The sequence below is a fragment of the Botryllus schlosseri genome, chromosome 12 (genome assembly GCF_051294905.1).
Source record: "Botryllus schlosseri isolate E-star chromosome 12, Bs_hap1, whole genome shotgun sequence".
NCBI classification, from domain to species: Eukaryota; Metazoa; Chordata; class Ascidiacea; order Stolidobranchia; family Styelidae; genus Botryllus; species Botryllus schlosseri.
In genome coordinates, this window is record NC_137247.1 from 16,519,089 (window position 1) to 16,540,993 (window position 21,905).

Below are 21,905 nucleotides of genomic sequence, written 5' to 3' on the forward strand. Positions count from 1 at the left end.
TTGATTATAAATACTAAACATTTTAACACGATAGGCCAAGTAATCTTCAACCGCACGGGAGAGCTCAAGATACGTGATTACGATTCTGTGATTACATTTACATTACGCCTTCTGTGTTCGGTGGGATTGAATCAACCCAGAGCCAGGGGGCCCGAACTCGTTGATTTCTTGATTGTTTGTTTTTGTTGGTTTGGTTGATTTGAACTGGGCTGTCGAGATTTAGCTTCTACATTCATTTGTTACCATTGGCTGAGTCGATTTTTTAAGTTATCACCATTTCCATCGTAGTATGTCTAACAAGCAATATCGATATCGCCAAGTTCCAAGATTGTCTATAAGAGTCGGTAATGGTGGTTCATGGTTGGAAAACTACAAGGGTTGTAAGACTTGTAACTTGTGACTAAAATTACCCATATCTGATATGGTTGTATGGTGATATCGTATCTTATGAAATTATCTATAAAATTTCTTGTGTTACATTGTTAAATAGGTCTAATAGTCAAATTTGAGGAGAGAGAGGATTGTTTTTGCTTGGTTCCGCATTTTAAATTTGAGATAATCATGTTATACAAAATTGTAAAGATATAACTGTGACATAAGCTGGGATTGTTGGCGCTGGGTAGGCCTCTACATGATATATATTATGTTATTTCCATTTTCCATTATTTTCATATTATAGAATTAAGTCAAACACTAGCAAAAGATCAAGCGCAGCAATATGGATTCAGACGCCGAAATGGACTCACTAGAAGCAAATCTTCTTAACAAGTTCAGATCGATGGGCACAACGGATAAGGACGTACTAATCTCACAATTCCAAGACCTGCTTGGATTCCAGCTTAACCCAGCCGGTTGCGCGTTCTTTCTCGACATGACAGGATGGAACTTGCAATCAGCAATTGGTGCTTACTACGACTTTGAAGGCGGGCAAGAATCCAGTTTACCATCTATGTCATTAGTGTCAGACGTCACTGTTAAGGAAAGCGAGTCCATACCGCCGAACACTTCTTTTGTAAAGACCTGGCGTGTGCAGAATACCGGGAAAGAACGGTGGCCTGGTGGATGCTGTCTACGTTTTATCAATGGCGTAAAAATGACTGGCGAGACCATGATTCCGATGCCACAGCTAGCGTCGGGAGAAATGACAGATATTTCAATAAATCTAATAAGCCCCAATGTTCCTGGCGTACACCGGGGACAATGGAGAACTTACACCAACACTGATACTCCATTCGGAGACATGGTATGGGTTATCATTACGGTACAGCAGGGTTTGTACACTGTGGCTGAATCGCAAGAGATGCATGCAGTTAGCTGTGATACCGCCTCAGACAATTTATTAACGAATTTAAATGGAAATGTACAGTCGAATCATTTAGTGTTACCCAGCATTGATGAAGAAATGGGTTGTGATGAGAGTGAGACATCTGCGACAGGTTTACAACTTCATTCTAATAACGGTTTTAATTTATGAAGATCGACTTTGGGCATAAGTTTTTGTATGATGAGCACATAAAATGTGAATATATTTTATGCTTTCAATTATATTTATCATTAACCGGACAACCGTGACGTGTAACATAATTTATACAATATTACCGATGGTCAGATATGCATGCGCACGATTTGGGGTAAACAGGGTGCTTTTTATGATATAATCTGTCTATTTTTCCTGTATTTTAGCGTACCGTGTATGCTTTTTCGATTTTGAAACCATCAGTTGGTAGTTCCTAACTACTTTATGCGCAAGTTTTGACGTCAACCTAGAACGCTTCAAACTGCTAGTTCTTTGTTTCACTTTTACAACTAGTCCGAGATATCAGTTGTTGCGAGTTCATAAAATTCTTCAGTGTTGATTCTGAAAAGTACCAACCACTGGTAATACTAATTACTGATGACTTTAGTCCAAAACCTCAATTTTATGGTGCAATGCTGCTTGGAATGCGCTAATCCGAACTTACTGCATCTGCTTATATCTACCCTTTCTTACCATTGCAGCTGTCGGTAGTATGGAAGCCACCTACTGATGTTCCATATTGTGTTCATGCTCCATTGAATTGTTAAATGTATACTTGATAGAACTAGCAAACTTCCCAGAATATGGTCTTAATGAACTTTTGGTCTGTGGGTATTCAATCTGAATATTATCCGCCAGTACAAATGTACTGCTGTTTCTTGTTTTTCGAGTCGATGTTAATGACGATGTGCTTCCTAAGAGTTGCAGCGACATATCCAATTGCTATGGCGATTAAGTATGCTTCTCATGTTAGTGTTGCTTATTCACTGTCATGCTGTAGCACATTATGTAATGCCGTCTAGCTTATGTAAGCTAGCTATCGCCGCCTTTCGCGTGAGAGTGCTGGGGTGAAATATCCATCACACTGATGCACTGTACATATGAATAAAGTGTGTCAGGCGTTTTCTGATTCCGTCATTGGATATCACAGAGCACATAGTCAAGATCACAATTGGCTACTACGAATTTTTGATTTCCGCATCATGGGACATTCAAATGGAATTCTGATTACAGTTCAATGTAGCATTATGGTTGCTCTCCAAAGCTGTTTCACTGATGTAGCTACGAGGAAGTGCCCCCATTCAAGACATTATACATCCCCCAGCAACATTGAAAACCTCTATACAGAGATGGCCGAAGTAGTCAACATTGCTACTGAAGTAGAGGTAACGCCATCCACTTGCACTCAATTGCAAGTAGGGTAGCTATTTCGACGGCATGTCAAAACTAATTTAAGGGTAGAAGTAGAAAATGAATTTGGAAAAGTCAAAATACTGGTGGAACTGGTATGCAGTGTGAAACAATTAGTATCACTTGTGTAACAAGTCCAAGCAGCCAAAATCTACTCGAGTATTCGGACAAGCAGCCTACTATGCTGCTGACTTCATATACCTGCATACTGTCACAGTGCTTGTGAATTACTGTCGATATAGGGCTCATTGTCCGGTTAGTGCATACAGCTCTTGTCAATGGATTATCTCGCCTTGTGGAAAAATGCCTGGACGAAATATGGTACGAATCATCAGGCAAATGATTTTGGCGGGTGTAGTTTTTGTTCTTCTAATTGTATTAATACTTTCACTTGCTAAGTCCCTCCTCAATTCGTTTTGCACAGTGTGTGTTACGTTTCCTGTGACTGAAATATGTTCAGATTCAAAACAAATAAATGCCCGGGCGACGAAACTAGTCGATTGCAATGTCTGTGTCATTCTGCGGTGTACAATCGAGTTTCGTGCATAGTAGGACTCTTTGATCGAAGAGATCATTGTACTGTTATCGTGGACGGAAATAGTGACATCGGTGTCTTTTCTATCATGCTCGAATTCTGAATGCCCACATTAGTCCATTATGTGGTTCATCTATAGATAACTAACCTACCTTTAGTTATCTATTGTTCATCAGAGCGAAGATTATGTTAACTGAGGAATCATGCCACCTAGTGGTTACCACTTTTTGTTTGATCACTCCAACAACAGCAGAGCGGTAGGTCAGGTATCGTATAGGAAGGCAGACAAGCTAGACACAGAGGAAAAGGGACTGCAGTGAAACCATCATACAAGCGATATCACCGGGCAGCACCGCTAGGGAGTACCAATGGCTTCTGGGCTCCGGCGCCCTATTTCAAGTTCATCTCTTTCATCTTCAACGAGTACCGGCAGCGCATTCTTGACGCCGTCTCCAACCTCTTCACGAGCGGTCATTGCCGGCAGGGATTTATTTGACGCGTGCAGGAATGGAGATATTAATAGGGTAAGTGTATATGTAAGTTATCAGCACTAGCGTGTAAGGTAGAAAGCGATTTTAATGTCTGCTCTATAGTGCAGTGGTTCTTCAAAATTAATATATTATCCAGACTGGAATTGGTGGTTGTTTTCGACAACATGTTGTGCGTGACAGACGAATTTCTCGCGTGATTGGAAAATTTCATCCGCGTGACGGAAATATTTTTCGTTCTGATTTTATACTGATTTACTCATTAAACGACACAATGTGCTAAAATGGCTAAAATAGACCTGGCATATGTCGGACTAGGATTACGTCGAATATTCGCTGTTGCGCAAATGCCACACTTGCTTGCGTTCATGGTAAAGCGCAAGCGCCTTATTCTGGATCTGAAATCTGGTATCGCTTTGTGACGTCATGATAATTCACTAATCGGCGTGATCAGATATAATGCTCGCGTGACGTTGCGTGTGCCGTTGCCACCGATTCCACTCTGGTATATTATTATGTTATCTCTCAATTCCGAAATACAGAAGTTGACCGCTTGAACATTATTGGGGAAATGAAACATCAAATATAATTGATTTAGAAATATAGCTATAGCTCCCTAGCTGGGGATTGCGTGATGCCATAACTCAAGATAGCGTAATGGTGAAGCGTCTGGCTTCTTGATCGATAGGTCGTGGGTTGAATCCCCGGCCGATTCAGACCAAAGACCTCATTAGTAACGCTGGTATCCATGGCTTTCCTGCTTGGCGCTCAGCATTACCGGGATAGCATGGAGGGGTGGTGCTAGACTTGGAAACCTTTACTAGGCTATATTTGCACCTTCCTTGTCCAGCGTCCCAGCGACATATGCGTCAAGTAAAAAAATTTACTAGGTACCTACTATTCCCATAGGTAGGCTAACATATTTTTCCGCACGGTATTGTAATATCATTCATGATCCACTTTGGACTTAGTGCAGGCCTATTTGACAACGCACGATGCTCCAAGTTTTCTTCGAAACTCCAAAAGTAGCCTTGCTTAAAACCAATTTTAAAAGCTAAGAGGACTTTTTAAACAAAATTTATTCAATTTCAATGGTATAATTTAGCGACATCTGGCATCAGCAAACAGCCAAACTGGTAAGTCGCATTTTTCACAAGACACCACACAATCAAAATCAAAGTAGTGGTTTTCAATGGGAATTCGCCATGCAAAGACTTCTATAGAACTACGTATGCATGCGTATTTTGCTGTATCATTGTTAGCCTACCGTCTGTTTGTTTGTTCTGTATTTCGGTTGGATGAAAATAAAATGAAGACTCTCTCTCCCTCTCTGACGTATATCATGTCTAATATCAAAAGGGCATCATTGAATGAAGTTTACAATATTTTACAATGCTTTTTGAGCAGAATACATTTGTTGTAATTAAATTTTGGATTCATTTTGTTTTTTGATATTCTTTATTGCAATTTGTCCGCAAACTTTAGAGCCCAGCCCAGGTGAAATCTTCATAGGCTACTGACATTATTTTCTTCAATAGGTGAGGCGACTGATATCCACACACAATGTCAATGCGAGAGACACGCAAGGACGCAAATCGACTCCACTTCATTTCGCAGCCGGATTCGGTCGCAAAGATGTAGTTGAATATTTACTCCAGTGTGGAGCTAATGTTCACGCCAAAGACGACGGGGGTTTGATACCACTTCACAATGCTTGCTCCTTCGGACACGCAGAAGTCGTGCAAGTGAGCATAGCATAGGATAGACATGACCAGGTCTTTGCAGTGCTGAATTAGAATCCTATATATTGAGCAGCATTGACAGTAGCCTGGTTGCATACCACTTGAAATACTCATTTTTACATTACATTTCACTTATACACACCTTTCCATAATTACACCACTAAAATCTTGCATTCTACATTATTTTGGGTGAGCAGTTACTGTGAGATAATGGATTCATTGACTTTTTGTGTGTGTAGGGTAGCGAATTGCCACAGCGGAACGGTTGGCCTACTCAGGGAGAGCTTTGCACAAATTATGATGCTCACTGCTCGCTCACTGGAATTTTAAAGCACTTGGAATTCCGTAAAGATGACATTTATTTAGGTCACATGGTAATGAATTGATGACAAACTAGAATAGATCTTATTCTTATAGCTGTATCACAAAATTACTATTGCAAGATTGAAAGAGAATTTGGATGTAATCAAAGTAGGGATATATGTTGCATAGTTGAATTTGGAAACTGTTCAATGTCCTGTCAATTCTAAAGTCTTTCGAGACGAATAGACTTGCTACTTATTGATGAAATGATTGATTGCCTATTGATTGCATAACTTACATGCAGGGTAAAACCAATTTGTCGTCAAGCAGCTGTTCATGACCTAGAAAAGCAGTGACACATCATCCTTATGATAATACTCGTTGAAATTAGAATGATTTATAATTAATCGTTGTTTATTTGAGTTATTTTTGAGTACGATTTTGTCCCTTACGCAAAACTCTGAAAATTCGATCTTAAGATTAAGATTCATAAGCTACAATAGTATCATAAAATTGAACTTGTTTGTTGATGCTCTTTATATAAGTTCAGGAGATAAGCAATCTAGTCCAAATTACTGATGTTATTTCCAATAGATAATTTATACATGGTTCGTTACCTTTTCTATGATTCATTGTTCAGATTTTCTAAAATCTAAGATGATGTCATACTTCTTAGCTCCTTACCAATCAGCAAATATATTTGTATTGTGTGAGTATGTTGGTCTATTATTTACCAGTCTATTATTTACCAGTCTATTATTGTTCTGATATGATATGAGATAGATTATAATGGGTAGGGTCTAGGGATATACTTTTTGGTAAATTCTACATTTTCTTGTCTACCTATTGACACGGCTCTCTCCCTTGATATTACTTGAAGCTGTAAATTGTATAGATTGCCGTCAACACTGTAATTTGATATCGCACAAAGTGTTTGTGGACATATCTGATGAGATTCTTGAAGTCCTGACATCAATCACTGTCAGTTTGCCAACAGAGTGATACTGGCAACTCCATTACAAAACAGAACCTTGTTATTTTGACTTGTTTTTATCATAACAATTTATGATCGAGTCAAACACAGTACAAAATTTCGTCCTTGGCACGAATTGATGGGAATAAACGATTACGATTTTCAAATTAGAGTTTTGTCTTCCATGTTTGCAATCAAGTGAATAAATAGTGACGCTCCTTTTGAAGGATAATTAGCATGTTTGTACCAAGTAGGCCTGCTGTCTTTGACAAGTCGTTGGCAAGAAGCCAGCAAAAAGAAAAAGGGTATGGCATATGTGTCAAGTCTCACTAATGGAGATAGGCCTAACCGCTTCGAAGACAATTTTTAGACCTTGCATTTCTGCGTGTCCTTATTTTCAGTCAGCATACAAGATTTCGAACATTTAATAAGTAATCTGAAAAAATATATGTTAACTGTTGACATCTCAAGCATTGGGGAACATTCAAGTCATTATTGGGGCCGGTGAAATCGAGTAGGCCCACCTAAGGGATTCGTTTGTGAGTATTAAGCTGTTTCATTATGAAGTCACAAGTAATAAGTCAGATTTGAAGACTTCAAATATGCACATTTATTGCGGTCACGAAGTAGCCTACATGTTGCCAGTTCGATTATTTTTAAAATTGGTTTTCAGTTTGGTCACACAGTAAAGGCATGGGCATTGTTTTCATTGTGTTCGCATAAATGGGGCATATTTGTGCTTCCTACATGATTCATGATCTTATGACGCCGTAATTACTCGAGTACTTTACTCGAAGCATGCTACTTGATTTGCAATTGCTGAGCTCGGCTAGTAGATTTTGCCCACATGCCCAGCCCTAGTCGTTATTAGTATCATTGTAATACTCCTTGACCCGTTATTCATTTCTTGTGATTTCAGCTATTGCTGAAGCACGGCGCCAATCCTAACGTCTGTGACAACTGGAACTATACTCCGCTACACGAGGCTGCGGCCAAAGGCAAGATGGACGTCTGTACGGTGCTGTTGCAAAACGGGGCGGACCCTCAGATTCGCAACGCCGACAGCAAATCTGCAATTGACATTGCCGACCCGACAACAAAGGTACCGCACTGGGATAGATGATGCTATCGGTTTATATTCCTATTTGTCACTCGTCTGAATTTATCTAACTTTGGTAATCGATTTTCAACGTAGTGGTATGTGACTTTTTTCATGGTGTCAACCGGATAAGCTATCAAACAGTATTCCATGATGTAAAAGATTTTGATTTCGATTTGCAAGAGCTGTGTAATCTGCAGGAGATACTTCTCGGCGACTTCAAAAAGGAGGAGCTTCTGGAAGCCGCTCGCGGGGGCAACGAAGACCGGCTTATGGAACTCGTTACTCCGGTGAATGTCAATTGCCACGCGTGCGACGGACGCAAGTCGACGCCGTTGCACTTGGCGGCGGGATACAATCGGGTATGTGTGTCGATTTTATATTTTTTAACGTGAAAATGCGTGTTAGCTTTGGCAGTTTTTTTAACAGTTTTTCAAATATTTATGATGTAGTCAGTTTCCCTAGCCTACTGTCAGACGTGATTTCAACTTATTTTTATGTCACTTGACAATTTTTTCACTACAAATTGCAAATCGTGAATGGTGTTCGTAAATGATAATAGCAGAGGGGTGATAAACTAGGGTTACCATACATCCTCCTGTAGAAGGATTTGTCGTCCTTTTTCAGGTTTTTGAAAATGTCCTCCGAGGACGCCTTAATGTCCTTCTTCATGGCAATTCGTCCTCCTTTACAGCTAGGATAATGGACAGGTTCAACTAACAATAGGCATAAATGACGTGAAATAGGTAATACGAACGTTCGAGCGGGTCATTCGGGAGTCGAGTGAAAGTGATGACCTATTTTTTTATTTTCATTCAACGTGTCACAAAATTCAAACAAAATTTGGGTAACTTTTACGATTTGGTAAAAGGGTCTTCCTTCCCCGATTCCAAATATGGTGACTCTATGATTGACCCTGTGAAAACAATAATGGCCTGTGTTTGTGTGTGTGTGTGTGTGTGTGACAGAGAGAGAGAAGGAGGGAGTGAGGTAAAACTGGATGTCAACAAGAGGTCCCAAAAGTGGTCATGAGTTAAATGAACATCACATCGCATTGAGTCTTGTATATCGCATTGTACATTGTGTGTGTCTTGAGCAGATGAAAATATAATCTAACGATTGCTGTTGTTGTTGGGCGACATCTTTGAGTGCAGATGTTGAATATTTTCTGTGCAGTAAGCTCTAGTTGACCGGAGTTGCAATCACTGAGGGACGGTGGCTGTCGTTTGACCCACTCTGCAGTGCCATCCAATTTGTTCCGTCTTGAAAGATGCAAACATACTAAGAATGAAGTTTCGTTACTATCCCCCTTTCAGGTTCATATCGTTCAACTGCTTCTCCAATTCGGTGCTGACGTTCACGCGAAAGACAAAGGCGGGCTGGTTCCTCTTCACAACGCCTGTTCCTACGGTCATTTCGAGGTGAGTCTCGATGCTGTGCAAGTGCAATACTGCTAGATATCAGATGTGATTAGTAACGAAGTGCGTCACAGTGCACAAGGTGGGTTTGTTTTGCGCTGCTTACTCAAGTGCAGGGTTGTAACCAAGTCGCAAGTTTTGACTCGAGTCAAGACGAGTCATTTACAATTCACCACCGAGTCTTCCAAGTCAGTGAGTAAAGTCATTGTGTTCACTGTCCACTATCCAGTTTTGATTCTTATAATATACATTCAACTTTCATCAAGGCAATGGAAACACCCCAAAATAGCCTTCAAAATCGGCATTGTTCTGAACAATCGCAACCACGCAAGGACCGTTGCTATGGTCATTGTGATGCGTCATTGCGATTGTTTAGAGAGCAATCAAACAAATCTGCCGACCATCGTATCACTCGACCGTGAATCACGTAATGCGCATCAATCGGTAGACTAGTTATCTATAGTCATACGACTTGGTTCAAGGCAATACACAAATTGACTCGAGTCGAGTCATTTTGCGCATTTGAAAAAATGACTCGAGACGAGTATAGTCACCAAAAAATCGTGAGTCTTTATAACAACTGTCAAGTGCTATGTTTTTAGACCAATTTCACTTGTACTCGACAGTATTTTTTTAGACTAAACTACTTAGCTTTTACATTTTGTAATTTGTAATCTATTACCGCGCAGGTGACAGAGTTGCTGCTCAAGCACGGCGCGAACGTAAACGCGATGGATCTGTGGCAGTTCACCCCTTTGCACGAAGCCGCGTCCAAATGCCGGACGGAAGTGTGCACTCTCATACTGGCCCACGGCGCAGATCCGACCATCGTAAACTGCCATTCCAAAACCGCCCTCGACTTGGCCCCGACAAGGTGACGGATTGTTTGTGCAGGTTTTGGCTAAATCGACTGCCAGAATGATCTGATTCTGAATCGAGCCGAGCATTGATGTAGCACTCATGATGTCATAACAGTATGTACGATGTATGATGTGAAACGGTGAAATATATATACGATACTCTGCGACCATTTAGAAAACAAATGTATGTTTTGATATATAGATGGAGAGAATTTGGTCTTTTTTCGACCATACCAATTTCATTGTACTTTCTGACAATGTTAGCGGTTGATCACGGCTTCCAAGAAATGCCATTTCGACTGACGTTCGCAGCAGGGTTGTTCAAAAATAACTTATTTCTCCGCTGCACACCGAATTCCGCTCAATTCCTACCAGTAGAGGCCGACGCGGAGTCAATTGAAATTCATTATTTATTATAAAATTTATTACTGTAAACCTCGTGAACTGTTGTCTACGAAAACGATGCAAAACAAATTTGACGCAAATACAACCCGTAGAAGCAAAGTTATATGAGCTTTTCACAAATAATTCTGGGTTTTCCCGTCATCAATACTATTTTTGCTTATTTAAAACTTTCAACTGCAATAACTTTGCTTCTACCTGTTGGAATTGAGCAAAAATTGTTATGCATCGTTCTTTTAGGCAACTTGACAATTTTATGGGGTTGACAGTTAAATTTGGGAATTTTGATTTTTTATAATAAATTCAAAAATATCAATTGGCTCTGCGGCAATTTTTTCCGATTGCAATCGAGACAAATTTGGTATGCAGCGTTATGTTAGGCAACCTTACAGTTTAATCAGTGAAAAAAGTAAATTTTGAACACCCCTAGCTTTGTACTGCATGTTTTTCATGAGGATACGGCCAGAAGAGGTTTGAAGGCTTCCACATTAGGCAAAAAGCATTAAGTACTTTCAATCTCTTTCATAATATAACTCTTAGTAGAAAATAGGAGTATGATTTCAGTTATTGAAAATCCTTGTTTGGATTCGAGCACTCGAATCGTTGTGCCCAACCCTAGCAACGGCTTTGATCAATAACAACATTCTCTCTCTCTCTCTCAGGGCGTTGAAGGACAAGATCAGCAGCGAGTTCAAAGGCCATTCGTTGCTGGAGGCTGCCAGGCAGGCGGATGTGGCAGCCGTGAAAAAATTTCTGACCAGCGAAACGGTGTGCTTCATGCACCCTTACACGTGCGACACGCCGATACACTGTGCGGTGGCGTCGCCGTATCCAAAAAGACGACAGGTGGGCCTCGATATTCGCATCGTGTCCCGGCCAGAGTTTCAAGTCCGACTCGGTCTCCGTGTATCGAAATTAGCAGAGGCGGAAGTACTTTTGTGTACTTGCAGAACTTCCTCATTTTAGCAGGGTTGTGACTAAGTCACATGGTTCCGAGTCGCAAGTCAATTTGAATTTCACAGTTTTGACTCGAGTCAAGTCGAGTCATTTTCAATTCATCACCGAGTCAAGTCCAAGTCGTTGAGTGGAGGGTCGAGTCAGAGTCATAGTGTTGTGATTCGAGTCCAAGTCATTGTCTTCACGGTTCGGTTTTGAGTTCAATCCGGTATGCTTGATTCATAAAATCGTATAATCGTAACAGTTTCTGGCCCCTTTTTCCAAGTATCAGGACTGATAGACGAAATACCTATAATGTGATGACTTTACTATTCTTTGAAGTGGCATTGAAGTGTCTGTCTTGGCCGTCCTAGTCCCGAGTCATATGACTTGGTTTGAATCATGCAAAATGACCCGAGTACAGGTCGAGTCGATGCACAAATTGACTCAAGTCGAGTCATCGTAACCCTGATTACAACCTTGGATTTTAGACTACTTCTACTTCATAGTTTTCATTTTTTTCTTCTGCAAAACCTTGCCTAGAATGCTTACGTGGAAAGTGCTACTTTTAAGTGTGCTTGAGTTGAAATTTATATCATTCTACTTCTACTCTTTGAAGCTACTTGTTCTAGTATAGTACTTTGCATCTTCATTAGCTACTTCCGCATGAAATAGTTTCAAACTGTATTTTAAATTGCTGCTACGACTACCTGTAATGTAATTGAGAAGAAATTTACCACGTCTCGGGGTGTCAGCGAACTGTATCGTCGTGCGCCTACAATAACATTCTATGCCTACATTCCATTTTAAAAATCTATTATTTTGCTATTTTCTTACTGCAGATCACAGAAACTCTGTTAAAAAAAGGCGCCGGCCTCAACGATAAAAACAAGGAACACCTCACCCCGCTTCATATCGCGGCGGAAAAGGCGCACCTGGACGTTCTCGAAATTCTCCTCAAACACGCCGCGGTCGAGGTGAACTGCCTCGACAGCTTGGGACAGACAGCGTTGCACCGTGCCGCACATCTCGGCTTGGCGCAGGTACGGAAGTGTGTTGTCTTTTGCAGATTTTTTTGTTATGTTTTGTTGGGTCGGTTGCAGGTGTGTCGTTTCTTGCTTGACAACGGAATTGATGCGACGATAGTGTCTTTGCAAGGATACACTGCGGCGCAGTTGGCCACTGAGCGCATTCAGCCAATGCTACAGGTATGTGTTATTTTCGTTAAGAGAATTTGATCATGTATGCAGTATGCACTTCTGCGGGTAGCTCTGTAACTCGATGAATCGGGCACTTGGCGGCCCATAATCCTAGCCTACCGCAACCAACCCGAATACATTAATACATACGTCCCAAGTGCCAACAATTTACCAAGGACCGTATACAAAAATTCACGCTCATACACGGTGAAAGTGTGAAACATTCATTTTTGAATTTATGAATATAATATTGATGCATCAATTTCATAATAATAATAATAAAATATTGAATTTCCAATGCCAAATTCACGAAGTGCCGAAATCAACATGTCGAATTCGCTGGTTGAATTTTCACTTCTGTCATGTGAAGCTTTGAATATTGTACTGGACACGAACACTAAGCGCAAATTTTCGAACCTATTACTAAAGAAAATAATACCACTTATATATCACATTTAATGCCGGCTGGAAATTGCATTTGGGCAGACCTAAATTGTTTAATTTACAACATCTGTAATTGGCGACGATAATCAGCGCTGTTTATGTTGCAGGATAATACACAAAGCGCCAATACCACGTCAGATGATCCTATCCAGTCCGCTACGACAGATCGAGAGCTAGCCTGTTCGCACACGCCACCCTGCGTGGGGCAGTCAACGTCAGACGTGACCACACTGCCAACTAGCGGTGAAAAACAGGTAGAGTTGTCCGTTTAAAGAAGTCATTTGCAAACTTTTTCGACTCATCACTCCTTCACCAAACTTGAAGTATCGTAATAGCCCCCTGAAGGCTGGTAGTCATCAGTAACGAAGCGTTTTTAGGTTTCTTTAGTCCTCCAGTGGGTTTTATGTGCTTGTGTCACGTACTCGAGCAGTTTTGATTGTATACTGCTTCTACAACAGTTTTTTGATGCTGAAATAATTTTTGATGCACACCTACGGCGCATTGCTACGAACCTGTGTGAGTTCATACAAAAGTTTAATTGGTGTAGAGTGGAACAAATTTCAAAGATTTGAAACACTTGATTAAATATAAATGATGGACCATTCTAACTCAACGCCACGCCTATCACTCCTTCATTTATTTGGTCCGTTGTCCCTCAAAATCATTTCGGGAACCAGTGTGTTTTCCTTGTCCGACACCTTCTGTTGTTTGCTCAGCTTCTGGAAGCTGCGAAAGGCGGCGATTTGGAGCTGGTGAAACAGCTGTGTCCCAAGTACAAGGTGAACTGCCGGGACACGGAGGGCAGGCATTCGACGCCGTTGCATTTCGCGGCCGGATACAACCGTCTGAGCGCTGTGGAATACCTGCTGGAAAACGGGGCAGACGTACACGCAAAAGATAAGGGCGGGCTGGTGCCGTTGCATAACGCGTGCTCTTACGGGCATTATGACGTGAGTGCATTTGCATCCAGCAGTTTGCGCAAGTTTGGGCATGAAGATTTTCTCGACAAATCCTTTGAATTCCCACTTTCGCTTGCTACCAGGTGGCGGAGGCGCTGATCAAGTACGGCGCTGTCGTGAACGTCGCCGACCTGTGGAAGTTCACCCCGCTGCATGAGGCGGCGGCCAAGGGCAAGTACGAGATCTGCAAGCTGCTCATGCATCACGGCGCGGACCCGGAGAAGAGAAACCGAGACGGCAAGACGCCACTCGATCTCGTCAAAGACGCAGACGTCGATATTCAAGTGAGGGTTTCGTTCGCGTTAATATTTTTTCTGTGAATTAAAGATCAACATCGTATAGAAGCTCGATGAAAGCGGCGATGTTGAAAAATTACTTAATCTTCTATAAAAAATATCAAATTTTGGCATTATTACTTGTGGTTTCATGAAAGTATATTCGAAAAAGTACTGTTTTCTGTAAAAAATACCAAATTTTGGCATTATTTCTTGTGGTTTCGTGAAAGTGTCTTCGAAAAGATATGGTTTTCTGTAAAAAATACCAAATTTTGACATTATTTCTTGTGGTTCCATGAAAGTATATTCAAAAAAATACTGTTTTCTGTAAAAAATACCAAATTTTGGCATTATTTCTTGAGGTTTCATCAAAGTATATTCGAAAAAGTACTGTTTTCTGTAAAAAATACCAAATTTTAGCATTATTTATTGTGGCTTCGTGAGAGTATATTCGAAAAAATACTGTTTTCCATAGAAAATATAAGATTTTGGCATTATTTCTTGTGTTTTCATGAAAGCATCAACGAAAAAATACTGCTTTCTGTAAAAAATACCAAATTTCAGCATTATTTTTTGTGGTTTCATGAAAGTATCTACGAAAAAATACTGTTTTCGGTAAAAAAATACCAAATTTTAGCATTATTTTTTGTGGTCTTGTGCAAGATAAAAATTCGTGCTTTCCAAACCATACATACTGTTACGACGTCATAATGCGATTCAAGTTTGGAATAATTTCATGAAATGGCGGTCTTGACAGGACCTATTAAGGGGCGACGCAGCCCTCCTGGACGCCACGAAAAAAGGCTGCCTCGCGCGAGTGCAAAAGCTTTGCACGTCGAAAAACATCAACTGTCGCGACCACCAGGGACGGAATTCCACGCCGCTGCACCTGGCTGCCGGGTACAACAATTTTGAGGTATGCGACAACAAAGGCGGTTGGTAACAAAGTACTTCTACTTTTTGGTGTACTTTGTAGGGTTTATCTACTTCCGATACTACTTACTAACTTTCTTCACTTTGGCTTTTGTGAAGTAGAGAGTACTTTGGGATATGCTTGCATCAGCGAATGAAATTGGCGTGGCAACTGAATTTATCTCTAAAAAGTGCAGCTATTTGTGGTGTCATCGGTCATTTTCCGTTAAACTTTCCAGATTTTTACTTTCTGCTTCTACTCGAAGTAGTTTTGATCAGGATTTTGTAACCAAGTCACAAGGATCCGAGTCATAAGTCAACATGAATTTCGTAGTTTTGACTCGAGTCAAGTTGAGTCATTTTCAATTAACCCCCAAGTCAAGTCAGAGTCAAGGAGGAATGGGTCGGGTTCGAGTCATAGTGTTTCGAGTCCGAGTTCTGTTCACCGTTCAGTTCAATCTGGTTCAACCGACTGTTTCAACTCTACTCGAGTGATATGGAACAGCTCGCATTCATAATATCGTAATTTTCCTCAGTCTCGCCAGTTGCTGGCCCTATTTTCCAAGTATCAGGACTGAAAGACGAAATACCAATAATGTGGCAACTTTACTATTGTTCGAAGTTACAATGAAATGACTGTCCTAGTCTCGAGTCACAAGACTTTGTTTGATCCTTGCACAATGACTCGAGTCCAAGTCGAGTAGGGTTGGGACTTCGGGATCAAATTTCCAATCCCGGGATCTGGATTTCCCGGGATTTTCGCTCCTCAATCCCGGGATTGGCAAAGTAGCAAAATGCACATACAAGCTACACAAACAACATTTATTCCTCGTTGTATTGACGCAAAAACATGCTCCCGTGAATACCAATGAAACCCAGCGATTGAAAGCCACCCGGATAATGAACGTTTAAATTCATGTACCGCCTGTTTCGTGTAGGAGTTGATTTGTCCAACGTGATCGAAAAACGTCCTTCATTCCGTCACATTGCCTTGACCTCTTCTTTCACACACTTGCGGATTTTTTTGCTGTGATCGATCACAAAGTCCCGAACCCGTTTGTGTCATCTTGGCAAGTCATAGCCGTCAGACTTAAAGGATCGACGAACTCGCTCTCTTTGGAGCAATTTGTTTACATGCCAGCACCTCCACAGCAGTTAACTGGCTAGGAAGTTCATCGAACCGAGGATTATGCGATTTATAAAAGGAATCCTGATCTTTCTTTGACATGCCCGATTGAGTCATGGATGATTTTATTACTATCATGTGTACGGACCTTAAGTGCGATACCAGTCCCTTTGTGCTATACCAGTGGTTCCCAACCTTTTTCGACTCATCGCCCCCACCCCACCTCCACCATCCCCTATCGCCCCATATTTACGGATCCGAAGTCGAGGAAATATAAACGGGAAATTTATTCACCTAACTTTGATCGCCAAAGAATTGAGTAAGTAAAAGGGTTATTTTCCCAGGTAGGTGCTCCAAAAACCGGGTTCCGCCGTTAAGTTGGCCATTTTTTAGTCAACTTTGGCGTCGTATGCAGAATAAGCCGTCTTTACGTGCATTTTTTTGGCCGTGTTGATTAAATATATCTCACTGAACGTCCTAACATTTTCGCGTCCCAGTCGCGCACTTTTCAAAATCACCCACTGAGGGGCGATATCGTCCAAGTTGGGAACCGCTGTGCTAGACCCCGAAGCTTTCAAAACGTCTTGACACACGTTGCATTTGGCTTTTTCTGTAGATTTACAAAACAAAACGTTTTGCCACACATCTGATTTTTTCTTCGCACTGACATCTTTGAAATTCGACCTGTATTTCACCTCCACAGCACTGTCTTTGCAACGCCCCGATACCGAGTTACACTGCTATATACGACGGAAGTGATTGTGCAGTTCAATGTTATGGCATAGTTGGTTTTAATATCACATAATTGTGAATTGTTTTAGACAATCAGCTGAGTTTGTAACACTGCTTTATTACCAAAATAAGAGATATGGCGCTACGTAAGCCTTGGTAGATGCTGTTTACAAATCCCGGGATTTCATTGCGATTAATCCCGGGATCGGGATTACTTCAAATCCCGGGATCGGGATTTCCCGGGGTCCCAACGCTAAAGTCGAGTCAATACAAAAAGTTACTCGAGTCGAGTCATTTTACGCATTTAAAAAAATGACTCGAGTCACGTTAAACTCTCTTCTGTGCAACTGTTTGGTGATATGGAAGGCCTCATACTCATTTTCCTCACAGTTTCCGGGCCTATTTAGTAATTATCGGTCCTGATATGCGAGATTTGAATTAGTCTTATAGAATTTGAAGAACAGCTTCTTTGAGGTACAGAACTTCAATATGCAATTAAATAGTATATTCATATTGAAATGAACCCGAATATTTTGGGCTGACACTCGTCAGGGGTAATCGTCAGCAACTAGTAGAGAATTCAAAAGAACATCGTATATCAACAATCGTAGCACAAAATGTGACGTCACCAGCATAAAATGTCGAATACGACAGCGTTCAATGTACTATTTTTAGATGATACACGAACTCTTTTTGTTTACACATCCTTGGCTGGTGTATTTTGATAAAAGTAGACTCCAAGGCACACAAATGAATGTGTAAACGACCCTTTCCGAGTCGTATGACTTGAGTCATGCGAAATACAGTACAAGTTGAGTCCATACGCAAATTGACTCGAGTAGAGTTATTTTCCATCTTTAAGATGGAAACCTATTTTTTCGCAGGTGGTCGAATACCTGATAGACCGCGGTGCTGACGTGAATGCCCAGGACAAGGGCGGACTAATTCCGTTGCACAATGCGTCTTCCTACGGCCACGTAGACATCGCCGCGCACCTGATCAAGCACGGGGCCTTTGTCAACGCGACGGACCGGTGGGCGTTTACGCCGCTGCACGAGGCCGCGCAGAAAGGCCGGACGCAGCTCTGTACGCTGCTGCTGGCCCACGGCGCTGACCCGACCATGAAAAATCAGGTATGAGCTTGATTTCGTGTATTCCAGTTCTTTTGCTCCTAAGGCACACACGGAAATAATGATTGCTGGTAATTACTAATCCTGTACAAATACGAGTGAAAAATACCAACGTAAATGCACTGGCATAACAGATTTTGCCCTCTTGCACTGATTAGTTACTTGTACTTGCAAATTACTCACACTTTTAATTTTTGTGAAATAGAAATCAGTCTTGGGGTATGTTTGCAGCACCTATGCAAGTGACTATCGAAGGGTTGTTCTGTAAGCAGTTGATCGGAAGCGACTTCGCAACCTGAGCAAAATGACTTCGTGCCAACTCCAAACAAGCGCAATTTTCCGAAATATATTCAGTCGCCTTGATAGAAAAGCTATTTTCCCGTCTTGTCTTGTCAATTTTACTCCTAAAACTGCTGTAAACACATAAGTACTCTCTACCTACAAGATGAGCATTGGATAAAGTATCCGTTTTTGCTTAAAAATCTGTCAAATAGATGTGAAGGGGGTCAAAAACACGACTACTTCGCTGTCTTGAGTAAGTATTGATAATAGGCAAAACCTACTTGAGTACCCGGAAAAAGTCAAAGTACCTCATCACTGACCACGTCTGTATATGTTTCTGTATAAGATCACATAATCATCGCTTTGTGTATGATATGCACAAAATTCCTATTACAGGAGGGGCACAACCCTCTCGATCTGGCCACGCAGGAAGACGTCCGCAGCCTGCTGCTCGACAGAATGCCTACCAGTGTAGCGCTACCGTTGGTACCGTACAGCGAAAACGAAAGTGGTATGGCAGAAAAATTCGACTCGTCTCCCATTCCAAATCAATGACATTCTTTTCCACTTGCAGCGACATCCGCGGCTCCCGAAGTGCCACCCGTCGAGTCCAGTAACTCGGTAGATGCCGTGGCCTCTTTGCTGGAGAGGCTCGGCCTGCAGCATCTGAAGGATATTTTCGAGAGGGAAGAGATCACCGTGGACGTGCTGGCAGAAATGGGACACACGGAGCTGAAGGAGATCGGGGTGTCGGCGTACGGGTATCGGCATAAGATTATAAAGGCCGCGGAACGGCTGGCGTTGCATTGCGCGGACGGGGCCGTGGATAATCACTCGGGCAGTGCGTTGCTGCCGCACACCAGGTGAATTTGTACGCGTATTAGACTATAACGGGCCGGCTAGGTTTGTAGTGCGAAAGGCCATTTATTCAACCTAAAAACGGAAGATTTTGATCTAAAAAATCAAAATTTTGACAATTTTTGACGTTAAAAACTTACTTTTGACAAAATTTTGCCCACATGTATGTAAATAAGGCGAAAGATGCTTTCCTACATGTCAAATTATAAGTTCACCGACAGTGCAAACATCTACGATACATACGAAATGCAGGTTGCAAAAAAATCTTGACTTTGTTAACAATTTTGACTTTTTTTTTACCAAACGCTACAATTTTGTCGAAATTTTGACTTATATTGCAATGTCATGCCCTAGTTATTAGTCATTTCGTGTCGGCCAGGAAAGTGCACCCAACGATTTTGAAATAAGCCACCTCCTATCAACTGCGGTCCTACGTCCAAATCTACCATTTGAATAATGTTCAGACGTTCATATTCTACTTCAACTTGAAGTAATGGTCACATCTCTTGGAAAACGTTTGTTGTACTTGTAATTAAGTAGAAATTTGTGTTGATACTTCTACTTCTACTTGCATACCAAAGCTGGCTACTTTGTTCACACCCGACTAGTGCTATCAATTTTGCTTATATGTCAATTTTGCTTATATGCAGTCAGCTCTTGCTTGTCGCAATTTCACTACTTACCAAGCTTTTATTCTCTGTAGGGTGGCCCACAGCGGATCGGTCTTGATCGAATTGGGGCAGGACGACAAGGAATTCCAATCTGTTCACGAAGAGATGATCTCCACCATCCGTGAGCATAGAGACGGCGGGGCTGCCGGCGGTGTTTTCAAGTCTTACTGTATCTTGAAAGTGAGCTGTTTAACCTATGCGTATTGAAAGGAATGCTTACTAGACGTTGCTTTGTCTCAGGTTCAAAAAGTGCAAAATAAAAAGCTACGGGACAGATACAACCACAGGTGCAGGGAAGTGGCCGACGAGAATCACGCCCACAGCAACGAGAGAATGCTTTTTCACGGATCGCCGTTCATTAGCGCCATCGTTCAGAAAGGTACACTTGCTCAGAGTCTACTCTACTCGTTTGGTTTTTAGGCAAAGCCACTTACTTTTGGCACATTCGATTTTGTGCTTGATTTGAAAGTTATAACATTACCAATTACCATATCTGTTCACAAATCTGCCGAAATTTGCTAGCCGTCTCTGGGTACCCAACTGTGCAGTCACATGTTCCGCTTCTATCCGTAGGTTAGTTATCTGTAGATGTAGACCTGGTATTATGGTGACAGAGTATTAATTTGAAAATCACCTATTTGACACCATTAGGCATCCCGGATTAATCACAAATTTTTAAAGCTATTACCCAGTGATTGACCAACAAAAGTCGGTGCGACTCATCATCCCAATCTGCTTCTTGAAATCACTTCGCATGAGTACTGTTCAGACATCACACGTTTTCGGCATCTACTTCGAGCAAAGTCGACATCCTACTGTTAATTTATAGGAAATTTGCAGTATTACTTCTGTACTTGACTATCGTCAACAACTATTTGTGATCAGTGATCACCTTTTTATTACTGCATGAATTTTTGAGTCGGTAACAACCATTTCTACTCGCAGGTTTTGATGAGCGTCACGCCTACATAGGCGGTATGTTTGGGGCCGGAATCTACTTTGCAGAAAACTCTTCCAAGAGCAACCAGTATGTTTACGGAATAAATGGGGGCACGGGCTGCTCGCTGCACAAGGACAGATCGTGCTACCTTTGCGACAGGCAAATGCTTTTTTGCAGAGTAACTCTGGGTAATGAATGAATGATTGCGCATTACCTCCAAGCCTGCAGCTTCCTTATGATGTCGTTCGCGTGTTTTTTTTGCAGGGAAGCCATTCTTACAATTCAGTGCAATGAAAATGGCCCACGCCCCTCCGGGCCATCATTCCGTGATAGGAAGGCCAAGTGCTGGCGGGCTGTCTCATGCTGAATATGTGATTTACAGAGGAGAGCAGGTTCGCTCAAAATTATCATACCGTCTTAGCATTACTCTGAATGTCGCTTCAATCTACTTTTCCAGGCTTATCCAGAGTATCTTATCACATATCGGATCAAGCGACCGAATGATCCGGAAGGACAAGACCAACAAGGCGATGGTGCGCCTTAACCACGCCCTGTGTTCCAGTTTTTTTTACCTAATTTTAGTCGCTTTCAAAAAAACTTTCCTGATGCCGGCGAATTGATTGGTATTCTTTGAAATGTCAATTTGGTGTGTCTAGAATTTCAGGAAGTAAAAGGTCTCGCATGAGTGAGTTGGTTACTGGAATGTGGGGGGTGTTAAGCAGACATTTGTTATTGAATACCAGACAGAAAGACACCTAACTGCTGAAACATCATTGTACTGACATTGGTTTGCATTTTCGCATTGTCGATGCTGTTGCCTCTGAGGAGTAGGCTATGCTTGCAGCTACAAAGCGTGTTATGGTTCGTAGCCAGAGGTGGTCAGTAACGAAGTACTTCTACTTTTTGTAGTACTT

General features: G+C 41.5%; 2 protein-coding genes across 2 annotated transcripts; both read left to right on the forward strand.

Annotated features, from left to right (window-relative positions):
- Positions 1–652: 652 nt before the first annotated feature.
- Positions 653–2,426, forward strand: LOC145451931 (protein ILRUN-like). Its single transcript, XM_080330149.1, has one exon. It carries the CDS (start codon positions 719–721, stop codon positions 1,472–1,474), a length of 756 nt encoding a protein of 251 aa, XP_080186275.1. The 5' UTR covers positions 653–718; the 3' UTR covers positions 1,475–2,426.
- A 1,048-nt stretch (positions 2,427–3,474) lies between these two features.
- On the forward strand, positions 3,475–21,676 carry LOC145451929 (poly [ADP-ribose] polymerase tankyrase-2-like). Its single transcript, XM_080330148.1, has 21 exons — positions 3,475–3,766; positions 5,269–5,475; positions 7,668–7,850; positions 8,048–8,209; positions 9,164–9,268; positions 9,955–10,139; positions 11,190–11,373; positions 12,306–12,506; positions 12,567–12,671; positions 13,214–13,360; positions 13,823–14,056; positions 14,149–14,349; positions 15,098–15,256; positions 17,995–18,243; positions 18,919–19,033; positions 19,097–19,385; positions 20,084–20,231; positions 20,292–20,430; positions 20,997–21,179; positions 21,256–21,383; positions 21,449–21,676. The coding sequence occupies exons 1-21, from the start codon at positions 3,611–3,613 to the stop codon at positions 21,533–21,535; spliced, it is 3,567 nt and encodes a 1,188-aa protein (XP_080186274.1). The 5' UTR covers positions 3,475–3,610; the 3' UTR covers positions 21,536–21,676.
- Positions 21,677–21,905: the final 229 nt, after the last annotated feature.